Source organism: Rhopalosiphum padi, chromosome 3, assembly GCF_020882245.1.
Source record: "Rhopalosiphum padi isolate XX-2018 chromosome 3, ASM2088224v1, whole genome shotgun sequence".
NCBI classification, from domain to species: Eukaryota; Metazoa; Arthropoda; class Insecta; order Hemiptera; family Aphididae; genus Rhopalosiphum; species Rhopalosiphum padi.
Genome location: NC_083599.1, coordinates 2,605,469 through 2,621,551, shown reverse-complemented (window position 1 = coordinate 2,621,551; position 16,083 = coordinate 2,605,469). Strand labels below are relative to the sequence as shown.

Below are 16,083 nucleotides of genomic sequence, written 5' to 3'. Positions count from 1 at the left end.
TTTGTTCTGTGACTAGGCAATTATATTCGCAGAGTCTGATATGGACCTCTATCCACCTTAGAAACTGGAACTATACCACAATCTTCGACTTGAAATTGAGTAACCTTAAGGTTACTTATCTATAAACAATGGAACTCATATTATTGTATAATACTTTTAAGTAAAATAATATTTAACATGTTTTTACCTTCAACATTTTTCCCGCAGCCTTTTGTAAGCCTTTTAATCCTTGTTGTCTCGATTGAATGATTTTTTCATTATTTTTGCATAAATCACAAACAATAACACTAGCAGAGTTGATTTCCACCATTACTTCATTGCCACAAAGACTACAACGTGAAGTGATCATTTTAATCGTGGAATGTGGATCGTCTGAGTCTCCGGTATACATTAGTAAATCCTCTTCAGTTGATATTTTTTGCAAAACTTCTGATGGTAATTTTGAAGTTGTTAAACTTATTTTCGGGTCACTTCCAAATAAAGCTTTATACGGAGATCTATTAATTACTCGATGATGGGAAAATAATATTACATAAACAGCTAGGGTGATTAACCAATCATGTACGCATTTTTTTACTCGCCTTCTTATTCCACTATGATAAATATTCTGATCTTTGGAATATTCAAGTACGATATTTTACACACGATTTGTGCGGTGATCGCTGATACCAAAAAAACCTCCCTCTTTTATTGTAAATTGTTGAGCAAATAATTTTTTTGTTGATCTCGTTATATCTAAGTCATATTACACAATTTTTAAAAACGAAGTGAAATTGTTCTAGTATTTATACAAATACACCCTCACACTTAAGTATAACAGTATATACCACAGTAATATATACATGTACTCTCGGTGGCGGTGGCGGTGTCGCGATTTCATACTTATTTCCTCACCCGCAAATGCTTTCTTACGGGGTGCCCAACGTGCCTAAAGAAGTTTTCACTTCTACCGGCAGTCCCCCGACTGGTTGGGTATTTTTTCTTGCAGTTATTAATGATTATAAAAATACACAGAATTCATGATTTGTGATCATTTAATTTACAATGATTTTTAACTTCGCAGGTGCAATCACAGCCGCGTGACGTCCACTCCCGATCCGCGCGGGCAACCCTTTCAAACATCATCGCAGAGACGCCCTGCAGGCCCGCGATGCTAGGCAGCATCAGTCATCAGACACACGCCCGCCGTCGACCAATCATTATTAACTCCGAAGGAAAAAAATATTGTGACTTCCGGTAAACTTAATTTGTTTTGTTAGAGTTAAACAAAACTTTTAAAGAATCTTGTATTAAAATTTAAAATATAAGATGTAAAAAAAAAATTGTATGCATTTATATCTACAAAACAATTTTTACCATTTTGAAAATTTTAACAATTATACAATTTTTTTTTTAAATCATATATTTTAAATTTTAATTCAAGGTTCTTTAAAAGTTTTTTTTAACTCTAACAAAACAAAATAAAGTTACCGGGCGTGCGTCTGATGACTGACGCTGCCGAGCATCGCGGGCCTGCAGGGCGTCTCTGCGATGATGTTTGAAAGGGTGCCCGCGCGGATCGGGAGTGGACGTCGCGTGGCTGTGATTGCACCCGCGAAGTTAAAAATCATTGTAAATTAAATGATCACAAAAATGATTGAATTCTGTGTATTTTTATAATCATTATAGTAATTCCGAAGGAAAAAAATATTGTGACTTCCGGTTAACCTTTTTTGTTGTTTTATTGTTAGAGGTACGACCCGCACGCGCGCGTACGTCATTCCCAGTCGGGTACCTTGTCGGCGGCTGTGTAGTACGAATTTGCACGGGTTACACGGCCGCCGATGGAGAACTGCGGCGCGTTGGCGTAACGGGACGCCGTGTCGGTGGCAGGGTAGTAGGCGTTGGGCGCGGGCGTGCGATTTCCGCGCGTCCGCTGATTGACGCTGCCCAGCATCACGGGCCGGGGCGTCTGGTTTTTGAAACGGTCCAGCGCGACGGCCGAGTACCGCGCCGGTCCCGGTGACGAGTACCACGCCGCTCCCCGCCTTCCGACGCCCCCGCGTCCTGGTTCGGCCGGCCGACCGGAAATCGTGTACATGGGCGCGGACGGCATGTCGGGCGCTTGGTTGCCGATGGTAGTGGACAAGGCGTAAGCGTTCGGCGCCGGCGTGCGTGTGGTTTTCTTCAGACAGTCGCGTCTCGTCCTGCAGTGTATGTGTATTAGTGTATATAATATTATGATGATGAGTTTGTGAACGACTTGTATATCGCATTATTGAGTAGGTATATAATATAATATATTATACGGACGTTTTTTTACTCGTACGAAAACATTTATTATTTTTATATAATAACGTTCTGCCACAGCTCCAGGGCGAATCGAAGAGAATAAAAGTGGGGAAAAACATGGTAAAAAAAGAACGTTACAAATAGGACGTCTTGAACAGTTTTTTGTATACGATTATGTCACAACTCACATGAGAACAAAAAATCAAATCGTATAACCCTTGCAGTTATAATGATCTCAATTAATTAATAATAAAAATAGTAATAGTTTATAATACAGAATACAAAAGTTGGTATATAGGCACTCATTTCGAATCATATTTATTTCGCCAACTATAAATGTTATTGTTTACCATTACCTCGAACTTTGAAAAACATAACTAACATAACACGGGTTTCACCTCAGAGTTGCTATACAGTATTTATCCGAGTAAAATCTAAATGAAGCGTACATCGCATACACCGCGATTAAACCTTATACATTGAATGTTAATCACGTAGTCAAAAAACCAAAAACCGTTGTGAATAACTTTTGAACTACATATTTTATAATATATTAATAAAATATTAAGACATAATTGCTGCCCAATTATTAATATTATTACATACTCGTGCGTAATATTGTTATATACTAACCCTATGAAACACAACGGTATCGTGGGCAATGTGGCGGACATGCAGGGCACTGTGTTGTACGCGGCCGGCCCGGGAGTACGCGTAGTCTGTACTTTTAACTTGGACGCCAGCGAGGCTCCTATCACTCTGACCGGTCCGTGACGGGTGAAGTTGCTCAGGTCGTACTTGGGGCCGGGCACTCGGAGTGAAGTCTGTTTCCGCGGCAGCAGCATGCCCAGCGTGTAGGCAGGACCACTATGAAAATTTACGTCAGCCATGTCGTAACCGTATGCGTATTAAATTTCTTTATTATATATATCAATAAAAGTTTTGAAAACAGATTCGTCAAATAACTACCGTGGTAACCAGACCGCCGTAAATAAAATATTAGTTTTTTTTTTTTGTGAGTACTGTAAAATAGATATATAAACAAAAATATGTTGTGAATTATTTTTTAGTAAACAATCAAAAAAATATTTTATTTTTATAGTTAAGACTTGACAATTTAATACGAAATTCCTCTGAAGTACTCCATATAGATTATAGATTAGGTCTGCGCATATATGAATACATCGGTTAAATTATTGGCGCTTGGCCTTTAGGTGAGGACATCGGGTGAGGTATTTGTCGATGTAGGCTGGAAGACAGTCGATAGGGAGTAGAGCGATTAAAGTAATCTGGATTAATTTGGAGGGGTTGACATGAATTTTCCAGTTTTTGCACCAAGTGACTTAGGTAGGTGTATTTTAAAATATACACTTCTCAGTTTGGCATTTATTGAGTTTGTGATTATAATTATTCTTTCACTAAAAATAATGCATTGGCACTTTGAAGATTCTATTTTCTATTCTTCCTTTTCCAAGTTTTTGATATCTGAGTAATTATTACAAGCACAATAATAGTCATTTTTTACCACAATCTACAAATAAAATATTGTTCTCTTCTAACATGGCAATGATTTGTCCATCAACTATATAATATAATGTTAAATTAAGAAAATATTACATTTTTGTATATATGTTGCATTCATTTCGCGCAGGGGCGGACTGAGCACCTGAAGGCCCAGGTGGCAAAATATTTTATAAGATATTAAAACATCAATAGATAAATGTACTTAAATTTTTATTATTCCTTATTATTAGTCAAATTATTATAAATGTTGTATTATTTAAAAAAAAAAAAAAAATTACAAAATTAATAAGTATTTTTTAATACATAAATATGTTAAATTATTTAAGAAATGAGTAAATTACTTAATACAGTGGAACTTCTTCCTATTGTATCTATAATTTTATTTGTAGTTGGAATAACATCAGATTCTACACTAATTAACATTAAAGACTCTAATAATTCTTCCTTCATTGTACTTCTAAGTCTGGTTTTTATTATTTTTAATTTTGAAAATGCACGTTCGCAATTCACTTGTGTGCAGGATAGAGTGAGAATATATTTATATGCCAAATATAAGTTTGTAAATGATGATGTATGTAAATTATATTTATATAAAAATTCTAATAAATGTGAGGGGCAACTATAACAGTCAACTTTATTTTCAGTATATTGACAAGAATTTTCAATTATATCATCACTTGATTCTGCAGAATTTTCAGAAGTATTTTCAGTATTTATAGTATTATTTGTTATACTTTTAATACAATTTTGATTATAAAATGATATAAATTGTAGTAACTCTTCTTTCAATGTGTTTCCAGATTCAATATTTGATTTTTGAGCAATAAATGTCAAATTTTCATCATTAATTAATAAAGGATTTTTTGCAAAGTCTTTAAATCGTTTTGGGTTTAATATACTTAATACATCATAGAGTTTTTCATTTTTCTCAAATCTATTTTCAAACGTGGTAATAAGTACATCATAAATTCTTCGATGTGTATTTACTTTAAAATATTCTACATTCGAAATATTTCTGATATCGTCTGATGCCAGCTCACCAGGCATTTTTTTAATTTTTGATCTTCGTTTATCTGGAAACGTTTCTTCAATGACTATATTAAGCTTTTTAATATGTTCAGAATTATTTTTACTAGATATAAAATTCATGGTTTTTTCAACAATTAAATTATATTTAGAAGAACCTTTTTTGAGGTCGCTTAATAAAGACTTAATTAAATTAATGACAGTAATAAAATCTAATTCTTTTGATTGGAGATATTTTGATGCTGGAGTGGTATAATGGAAAATTTCGAGAAATATAAATGAAGTTAGTATATATTCAAAAGATGTCCATTTTTCTAACAAGAATCTGGCATCTGAAGATGTATTAGAATCTATAGATGAATCAGTGTCAAGAAAATGCAGAGATTCAACTAAAACATTATATCGATCACTCGTTTCACCAGACACAAACCAAGAACCAAATATGCATTTTAATGCGGCATCTTTACTATTCCATCTTGTAGTTCCTAACTTTTGAAGTTTTCTTAATTTATCATTTCCAGTTTGATCTTTTGAAAGATAATTTTTCCAAATTCCAGTTCTTTTGTATGAATCAGAAAAAAAAACTGCAGTTTTCTGTAGTAAGTTGAAAAGATCTTGAGCAGATTTACAACATGAAGTAGAGTCTGTTACTATTAGATTTAATACATGTGCATGGCAATGTGTATAAATTGATTCGGGTGCAACTGTTTTTAAATGAGCTTGAAGACCATTATAAGAACCACTCATATTGGCAGCACCATCAAATGATTCCCCAATTAGTTTTGTTAGAGGGATATTCAATGTATCTAATTCTTTTTTCACAATATTATATAATGCTTCACCAGTTCCAGAGGTTGACTCTACTAAAGCAATCATTCTCTCAATTATTTTACCATTCAAAACATATCTTAGACAAATACACAATTGATCCATTACCGACGTATCCTGAGAAGAATCAACTTCTAATGAATACTGCCCCGCCAATAAAACTTCTTCTGAGATATGTTTCTTTATTAAATTACCAGTTATAGAAAAAATTTTATTTAAAAATGTTTTTGATAGAAATGTTACACATGAACCACGTCCAAATTGTTTTTTTTTCTTTTTTTAATAAACTTTTTTTAATTGAATTATTTAAATGTGTTTGCAATACCGGGTCATATTTTGCTACAAGTTTCACAATTTCTAAAAAGTTCCCTTGTTTTAAATTTAAACTTAAATTATAAGCGGCTTCATTTCTCTTACTTCTAAATGCCAAACCTTGTTTACCGATTAATAAAGAAATATCTATAATTCTAGTTACAATTTCTCTATTTAATTCTACACTTTTTTGGCGATGACTTAATAGCGCATTAGTAATTGTATGTCCAGATGTAATATTAAGGTATGCCTTACAGGCGTCGTCATGAGGTACAGAACTTTCGTGTTTTTCTAATTGACTATAAAGATGTTTCAAATTTATTTCGATTCCATCTATAAATGGAGTACTACCCGGACGAGTAAACCCCATACATAAAGAACAATGAATTTTTCTAGTTATTGAATTATAAGAAACCCATTTTCGATTCACGAAATTATCATTTGGCATTTTTCTATAATATACTTTATTAATATTAAAGGGTATATTTATCTGAGGTTGACATGGATGTGCGTCAACAAAAGCAACTTTAGCTTGATGGTGACTACTAAATATAGGAGGAATAAAAAGACTAATTTTCGAATCGGTTTCAATTAGTTTTTTTGTACTTTTTTTTTCAGACTCGGATTCAGATGATGAAAAAATGTCATTGTCATTAATTATTACGTTTGATTGATCTTGTTCACTTGATCTACTTAAAATAGGAAATATATATGATGATTTAATAGTATTTTCTGAGGTTACATTGGATCGAAGTTCATTATTATCATTGGCCGATTTTTCAATTGGATTTGGTTGATCAGTAATATCGGTGACATTTTCATTTTGATTTTTATTAGAAGAATATTTTGAAAAAAAGTCTAACTTACGTTGTTTACTATCTGACCCAGCTGCAGATAATAATGCTGCCCGCTTTTCAATTTTTTTTTGAAAACCACTTTTTTGTTTTATTTTATTATCCATTTTAAATTGTATCCCTGTAAATGTAAATACTATATTTTAGGGGAAAAAATAAATATTGTTTTAAATTATACTAATTAAATTTATATTATAATTTGTTAAAAAAATAATTAGTCATTATTGTAATAACTATTATTGTATAAATGTATACGAGTACGAAAATTGTCTTCATAGTTCATAGTCTTGTTTATACCTAACATTTAAGATATTATTTGATTTTAAAAACAAAAATTGATAAAAATTTATTGACACGGACAAATTTAGAGAGATATTCTATATAATTGGTTATAAAGTTATTAGTTCTGTCTTTTCTTGTTGACAATTTATAAGAATTTTAGAATAATTATTAAATTATTATTATTTATTATGAATATAAAATAATGTATAAGAACCGAAACATACACAAAAATTTAATAAATTAAATGTGCGATAAAATTAAAGTAAATAATTTTATTGAAATATTATATATTTAAATGTTTATGAAGTATTTTACAATTTTAAATGATTAGGATTGAACTAATATTATAAAATAGATTAAACTGAATATTTACCTGTATGGCTGTATATAATATTATGTGTGTAATATTATATTATTAATTCGCAGGTCTTACGTAGGACACAGCGTTAAAGTATGATTGTATTTGTATGACAACGGATTATAATTTAATATTTATAAATATTTAATGTTTATTCTGTTTCGTAAATTCAATATCTTCCCTAATAATAGTCTTCTATTCATAGTTATTAGGTCTATGCTTCTATTAAATGTTATTTATAAAAATTTCTTATCGTTATCGACATCCGTTCCACAATTAGTTGTTATTCCTAATTTCCCAAACAACCTATAGGCTATAATTTACTATAATTATTATTATATTATTTATAGTTACATAGAATATAGAATTATATTTTTCATTATTTACACTTTACAGTTGAAATAATAAATAGCGAAAGGTATAATCCATATAATAATATTGCTATAAAAAAAAAAATATAATTAAATAGGTACATTAAATTGTTGAAAATGAAAGGCCCAAGTACAAAAATTTCTAGGGGGCCTGGGCGGGTAATGCCACCTTCCCCCCCAGCCAGTCCGCCCCTGATTTCGCGTTCTGACCCGTTTCGTGAAATGGATAGAAATTTTATCCAGTTCGCGAAACGGAACTTATTTTTTAACAGATCGCGTAATTACACAATGTGGATAACTTTTCACGAAATGGATACGGATTTTTAGTTATACGGAACTTGTTCCGTAATCTGTACATACAAATGACGAAACTAATACGTGAATGATTTTTATTAATAGAAACAACTTGTCGTAATAACCTGTGGTACCTGTGGGCTGTGATACCTTATCGATATATACTGTGTATGTTCAACACTCATGTGGATATTAGGCGATAGTAATAATTACTTATCTGTGACCGGTGTCACTAAATCGTATAACATTTTACTGAAGTGTACAGTCTTGTCAAATACTCGTGAAACGTATTTATTGCAATAAGTAGTAAAAGATATTATTAAAATTAAATTAAAATGTTCGATGAAAAAGTTGAATTTTTTAAAATGCTTGACATTTTTTACACTGATAAACCAGGTAAAAAACCCCATTCAATGAATGAAGTTGAAACAATAATTCAAGACATAATCCATACTAAAACAAACAGGTTTGTAAAAAGTCGAAACAATAATATTTTTCCACTTATTAGATAATAAATATAATTTAAATTAATTATAAACATTTAGAAATAAAAAAACAAGGCGAGAATACTATCTTTTGGAGAAGTTTGATGTCCTTTCCGTAGCTGAAAAGCATTACTTAATCTGCAAAACGAAAAATCAAGATAATCAAGAAATAAAGTAAGTAAATATCCCGGTTTTTCGATTTTTATTAGTTTTTCTTTTAATTTTAAACTCGATAAAATAATTTTTATACAAATTATTACATAGGTGACTTGTTCATTTCAAACTCATGTATCATGGTATATAGCAGGGGTGGCCACTAACCTTAACTTTGGGAGCCGCAAATTTATAAAGCTAATTTGAGGTGAGCCACATTGTAAAGCGATGTTTTTGAAATAAAGACACATTGAAAAATGAACTCAAATTGAAGGAACGTTTATTTTTTACATTACATAAAACATTATTATTATTGACAAAGTTATTAACATTATTATTGATTTGACAGAACGTTTATTTTTCACACTACATAAAACATTATTATTATTGACATAGTTATTAACATTATTATTGATTTATTTATGAGAAGTGCTTTTTCGAGTGTTCATTTTTTCTGTGAGCTTTGTGAAATCGGGCTGATAATTTGTAAGCGCAGTTCGCACAAGTTCACTTAAATGTTCATCAGTTAGTTCAGATCGATATTTAGATTTAACGAATTTTAACGTTGAGTACAATGATTCACACACATAAGTAGTGCCAAAGATTGAAATAAGTTTCATAGCACACATTTTTCTTCTGGGACATTTTTCCAAAATTCTATGGTTGAAACGCCACTTCGTTTAAGTCCTTTTAGTCCTTCGTCTTCTTGCAGTTCTAGTAACTCCAACTCTACAGCTGCTGTATCCTTTGTTATTGGTGATGAAATAGGACAGCCATCGCTCACAACATCAACAGCAAAAGGATTTTCCAGGAATGAAAATGAAGGTTTAAGTGATCTTAAATCATTAAATCTGCGATTGATTTCTTCAGCAAGGCCTGACATCTTATTCATATATTCTTCAGTTTCCACCGAAATGTCGGGAAAACTTTCACTAATTTTCTTCTAACATTTGAAGTGAGCAAATGTTTTTGTCTGAAGGTCTTTTGTAAAAAGCTTTAACTTGTTATGAAAGCTAAATACAGTCTGGGCCAAATCAGAAATAAGTTTTTCCTTTCCTTGTAAAGATTTATTTAGAGTTTGTAAATACTGAACCACATCTGTAAAAAAAACCAAATGTAACAACCACTGGGGTTCATTAAGTTCAGGAAAAGATTTTCCTTTTTCTTCCATAAACTGTTTGATTGGATCAAGTAACTCAAAAAACTGCCAAGAACATTGCTTATTGATAGCCATCTCACTAAGCAGTACCAAGATACATCATTAGGTAACTCATAGTTGTTCATATCTTCTATAAAATATTTGAACTGTCGGTGTGTTTTGGCACTTGAGCGAATATAGTTTACAATTTTTAGAACTATCTGCATAATATGCGGATATTGAAAATATTAATATAAATCGACGGCAATAAAAATGCTATCTAACGTTTCTAACGAAATTTTATATTAATTAAGTTTAGTCTAAATTTAGTTCAAGAGCCGCACGAAACTGATTTAAGAGCCGCATGTGGCTCGCGAGCCTCGTTGTGGCCACCCCTGGTATATAGTATATTCTATAGCCATAAATTACATATTTGTCCCTAATTATTATTATTTTTTGTTTTTTTGTTTTAAATTATATTTATAATCGATTTTGATTTTTGATACAATAATAGTTTTAACTTATGTCTCGTGGTATATACTATTCAGGGTGTAACAGATATAACTGACTTTTAGAATAACTTTTGTTCTTATTAATATTTTTTTTTGTTTATTATTAAGAGACACTTGCGCTACACGTACAATATACAACAAAAAAAATTTATTAATATACATTTTTATTGGAAAAATTCAAAATAGCCAATTTTTAAATTTAATTTTTAAAAAATGTTGATGGTAAAAATATTTATCTAAATCAATTAGGTTATTTTTTAGAATTTTTTAAAATATCAATATTTTTTTGCATTAATTAATTTCTTTCAAAATATTATTTTATCTGAAATGAGTATATTTCTTAAATTATTTATTAATTATATCATTTTCACAATTTTTGTTGTACGTTTAATTAGCATAATTTTTTTTTTTTTAGTCAGTTCTATCTGATCCACCATGTATAGTATATTCTATAGCTATAAATTACATATTTTTATGCATATTTGTGCCTAATTATTATAATTTTTTGTTTTTTTCATTAATTTTAAATTATATTTATAATCTATTTTGATTTTTTGATACAATAATACTAATACTTTTAACTCATGTTTCATGGTATATAGTATATATATCGATAGCATTAAATATGCACAAGAAATAAGGAAACTTATAGCTGCTTTTGAAAGTCGTTTCACTAATTTAGACAAATACAAGACAATATTTGAAATATATTCATCTCCTTTTCATACTGATGTCAATTCGGCCCCAGAATATCTTCAGATGGAACTCATTGACTTACAATGCAATAATGAATTAAAACACATTTTTGAAACATCAAAATCAAAAATAGATTTTTATAATATTAATATCACAAAAGAACATTTTCCCAATTTGAGAAATCTGGCACAAAAAGTTGTGAGTGCTTTTGGATCGACTTACACTTGTGAATCGTTTTTTTCGAAAATGAAATTCGCCAAAGATAAATCACGCACAAACCTAACAGATGAAAACCTGCAACATCAATTACGGTGTGCAAATACAAGTATTTCTATTGATTTGAAAAAGCTTAGTGAACGAGTTGAGAAACAAATATCTCACTAAATAGTAATGTTTTTTGTATTAAATACTTTTATTATAACTTTTATATATTTTAATTTTTTTTTAAATTCTTTTATATTTTTATATGTGGCCTAATTTTGAATAAAATATGTGATTACTTATATTAATATTTTGGCTGATGACCTTTTTTTTGGCAACCCTATATGTGGCCCGCAAGATTGTGATGTATTTACAAAGTGGCTCGCAAGATCATTTGGGTTGGCCATCCCTGGTATATACTATATTCTATACCCATAAATTACACATTTGTCCCTAGTTATTATTATTTTTTTCATGGGAATATACACTTTTAAAGTATACTATTATATTATATTTTTTTTATTTGTTTTTATTAAGGTATTATGTACTGTATGAAGAAATGTATGATAAATTAAAAGATTTTCATACCCGAACAGGACATGGGGGAAATGTGAAGCTTCGCATGGCTTTAATTAATAAATACACGATTCCAAGACCAGCAATAGAAGCTTTCCTGTCAACTTGTTTATCAAAAACAGTAAAAAACCAGTAAACCGTAAATTAGTCATCAAACCCATAATAAGTGAAGATTTTAATGAAAGGGGGCAAGTCGATTTAGTGGATTTTCAATCAAATCCTGATGGTAAATTTAGATGGATTTTAAATTATCAAGATCACAGTACAAAGTTTTTATCCTTGCGACCTCTGGAATCCAAAAGAGCAATTGAAGTAGCAAGAAATTTATTTTCATTATTTCTCACTTTTGGGGCTCCAAAAATCTTGCAAAGTGATAACGGTCGAAAATTTGTCAACACTATAATTACAGAGCTCAAAACTCTGTGGCCTGACTGTGTTATAGTGCATGGTCGACCCAGACATCCCCAAAGCCAAGGTAGTATAGAACGAAGTAACCAAGACATCGAAAATATGTTGAGAGCATGGGTGGTCGATAACAATTCAAAAAAATGGTCCATTGGCTTAGAATTCGTCCAATTTCAAAAAAATTGTTCCCATCATCGAGTAATTAATAGATCTCCGCATAAAGCTTTATTTGGAAGTGACCCGAAAATAGGTTTAACAACTTCAAAATTACCATCAGAAGTTTTGCAAAAAATATCAACTGAAGAGGATTTACTAATGTATACCGGAGACTCAGACAGTTTTTTTGGAAGTTTTATAAAATGCCCGGTCGCCCGGGTAAACATTTAGTACGGGGGCCCGAGATTGTATGTGGTGACCCGGGTCATACACTAATACGTGCCATAATGGTAGCCGTTCGACTAAGATCACTCTTGTCATTAATTATGATTTGGGTTTCAATATTTTATTACAAAAAGTTTGTTTCGAAACTTCTTCTGAATCTTCTTGCTACCTTAAGATTTTCAGCCATATATGACGAAGCTTCTAGGCTTAAAGGATCGTATGTTATGCAAGCAAAGGAAGCTGAAATTGACGGAATAGTCAAAGTTCTAATATTGAAAACGAATCAGAAGATGGTATTATACATTTATTGGATAAACTAATACATTGGGTTAGATACTAGAGTATAAAATTCCCCACAATAGCGTTCTTTAAACAAAGAAATAAATGATCATTCATTCATTTTAATACCATCTGATACAGTTTATAGAAAATTTAATTTTAAAACAACAAATATAACGATAGATACATTAAAATAAAAAAAGGATAAATACTTTATGTTAGATGACAACGCATTAGTTACAATAATTAATATTATAAAGTCTAAAGACAATTCATTCAATTTATTGTGTAAGAAAATTCCTAAATTGTACAGAATTTAGCTATGGGCCCATTATTTCTTCCTCAATAATTTTTAAATTATTTGTATATAGTCTAAAACAAAATGATAATATAAAGATAAATTATAATACTATTATACTAAAAATAATAGAAAATCAACTCAATTTTTCAAATGGAATATATTAGTATTATTCTCATACAAATATTCAAAATAATATAATAACAACAAAGAACAACAGTTTTCAATTTTACTTTTATTTAAAAAAAAAAAGTTCTTTGCAGCCTGCAGGTAAAAAAAAATTTGGTACCTAATTTAATAGGTAGTTTAACAAATTATTATTAAAGGAATTATAATATATTTACTGAGTTTGAGATGTTTGTAGTTCTACTAATTCGTGTACCTATTTGAATGTCTCAGTCAGCTTAACACTATTTTGACATTCGGAGTCCGCGATACGGAACTGTTTTCATTTTATGAAACATTAGTATAATATTGATATCAACCAACGATTTTAAGTGATTTTGAGTACAAGGGGCCTAGCCAGAGGGTATATTTGATGGATGGGCCTCTATTAACTTAATAATATTTGGGGGGTACTCTCGTGGCACAAAATTGGCAACAGGGTCGCAGTAATATTATAAATTACAACGACAATAATAAATTAATAAGTAATAACTAAAGCTAGGAAATTGTAGCATTTGTTTCTTTTTCATGATACTCACTTGGACATAGCTTATAAAAAACAAAATTCTTTTCATAGGTACGTCACAGAGTTAAAATATACAATTTTTTTTTATATTTTCTTGCATTAATATTTGTGAATAAAAGCGGTTTTGATATTTTCGTATCAGTTTTTTCAGTTTCTTCAGCTTTTATATTTGGTTTTTATTAATATTATGAATATTCATCATTTTTAGAACATTTACGATTTACGTATAAAATCGTATTTATTAATTTAAAGTAAAATTATTCATTTACTCGGGCCTCGCTACTGCCGTCAATTATCTATTAAAAACAATATAAAACAATTAATATTTGTATTATATCTCATGTATGATGTTACAACTTGTACGTTTGTTGTATGCACAATACAATGCGCGTATAGAAAAAATTGTTGAGATGTACGAAAAACAAGTGTTTTCAAAAATATTTTTTCAATAAAAGACGATTAGCTGTCTGTTGTAGTCATTATTGATATATTCAGAGTCGGCAAACCAAAATCAAATTATTCAAATATAAACAATAAAAAGAATCAAGGATTGATTGTTAAATTGTTGTTTTGTTTATGTATTGAGCTCTGTGTTAAGTTAATAAGATTATAACGACCCGAAAATTAACAAGGCCGCCATGATCTCTATTACCGTTACGTTGTTGTGTGAACAGTGCTACGCGTTCAATACTATATTATTTTTTTACTCTAGTTGTCTAGTAGTAATAACACTATAACAGTTTGTTATATAGGTACGTACAATAATTATTATTTTATGCTCCTTTATAAGTCCTATGAAGTGTGCGCTAATCATCACTTGATCATCGTAATATCTTGATAAATTTTAATTTTTATCACGGACTAATAAGACGGATATAATGGACTAGCATCGAATGAGCTGGGGGAGTAGGAGGGACCGAGCATCAAATTGTATGATAAATAAAAACCCAATGATTCCAACGTCATCTACATTTTTTATTTTAGTATATAAAAGTTTATAAATTATTTAGAGGGCTCTAAAAACAGTCGGTTTTTATAACCCCAAATATTCCTCGCTCGCGTAACATTTTTGGCTCACAGATATTGCACTCGATGCCAGTCCATTAGATATATCTTAGTCCGTGATTTTTATATTATACTCAATAATCTTTAAATATATATAATAATAATTAAAAATGCTTTAAGAACTTCTTAGGTACCATTAAGTTTCATAATTCACTCTAATTTTTTTAACTAACGGAGCTAAACGTGATCTGTTGAGCACAAATTTGTTATGTTGCGCATTTTTAAGACGGAGACAACACATGCGGGTCTTGCGTCCTCTTATACGAATATATACACAATTTATGATAATCGGTAAAAAATGACTAGGTGAAAAACGTTAATTTTGGTTAAAAGTTATTAAAATAATTATCGTCATAAATAAAATTATTTTTAAATTACATAGAAATTCGAAAGCACGCTTGTTGAAATAAACTTTACATGTATATTAAGTTTTTTAATATGTAAGTTATATATATATATATATATATATATATTATTAGAAGTAAGGCTTCAACATCACAGGTCATTAGCCTAAAGTTATATTTGTATACCTAAACAATGATACACATGGGTTGCGATAAACCAAATTTTATCGTTAAAAAAGTAATCGTATTTTATACCTACGTAGTTTTGATGAGCGAAGTCGCAACGAAAATTATAATAATATAGAGATGGATATAAACTATAGGTTCTACTATATTTTGTAAAACATTAGGCGTCAGTTGATCGTTCGACGTAATTACGCGATACTTTACGGAAATTTAATAATTAACTAAAAATAATTGACTTTTTATAATATATTTATACTTAATTAATATCTGTTTGACATTTTAAAGTTAACTGCACTTAGCGTCGTGTCGTATACTATTCGAAATGATATCTATATAATTTATTTTTATTATCATTTATTTATTTAAATATATATTTATTTATAAAATGTCGTTTTTTACTCTTGTCGTCTTTTTCCTAGATTCACAATTTATACAAGTCAATCTATGATGGCAAACACGAATAATATTTTGATTGGCGCATCTAAGTTGGGTTCCAAGTTACTTGGGCCAAGTATTAGGGTCAACTAGCAGGTATTACACTAATTGAGTCTGG

At 30.2% G+C, this 16,083-nt stretch overlaps 2 protein-coding genes across 2 annotated transcripts; one reads left to right on the top strand and one right to left on the bottom strand.

Annotated features, from left to right (window-relative positions):
* Positions 1 to 1,756: 1,756 nt before the first annotated feature.
* LOC132924702 (protein CIMAP1D-like) lies at positions 1,757 to 3,161 on the bottom strand. Its single transcript, XM_060989143.1, has 2 exons — positions 2,905 to 3,161; positions 1,757 to 2,186 (listed from the first exon to the last, which is right to left on the bottom strand). Exons 1-2 carry the CDS (start codon positions 3,159 to 3,161, stop codon positions 1,757 to 1,759), a joined length of 687 nt encoding a protein of 228 aa, XP_060845126.1.
* Positions 3,162 to 11,864: 8,703 nt separating this feature from the next.
* On the top strand, positions 11,865 to 12,987 carry LOC132924701 (KRAB-A domain-containing protein 2-like). The gene is made up of 3 exons (XM_060989142.1): positions 11,865 to 12,013; positions 12,118 to 12,661; positions 12,802 to 12,987. Exons 1-3 carry the CDS (start codon positions 11,865 to 11,867, stop codon positions 12,985 to 12,987), a joined length of 879 nt encoding a protein of 292 aa, XP_060845125.1.
* The last annotated feature ends 3,096 nt before the right edge of the window (positions 12,988 to 16,083 follow it).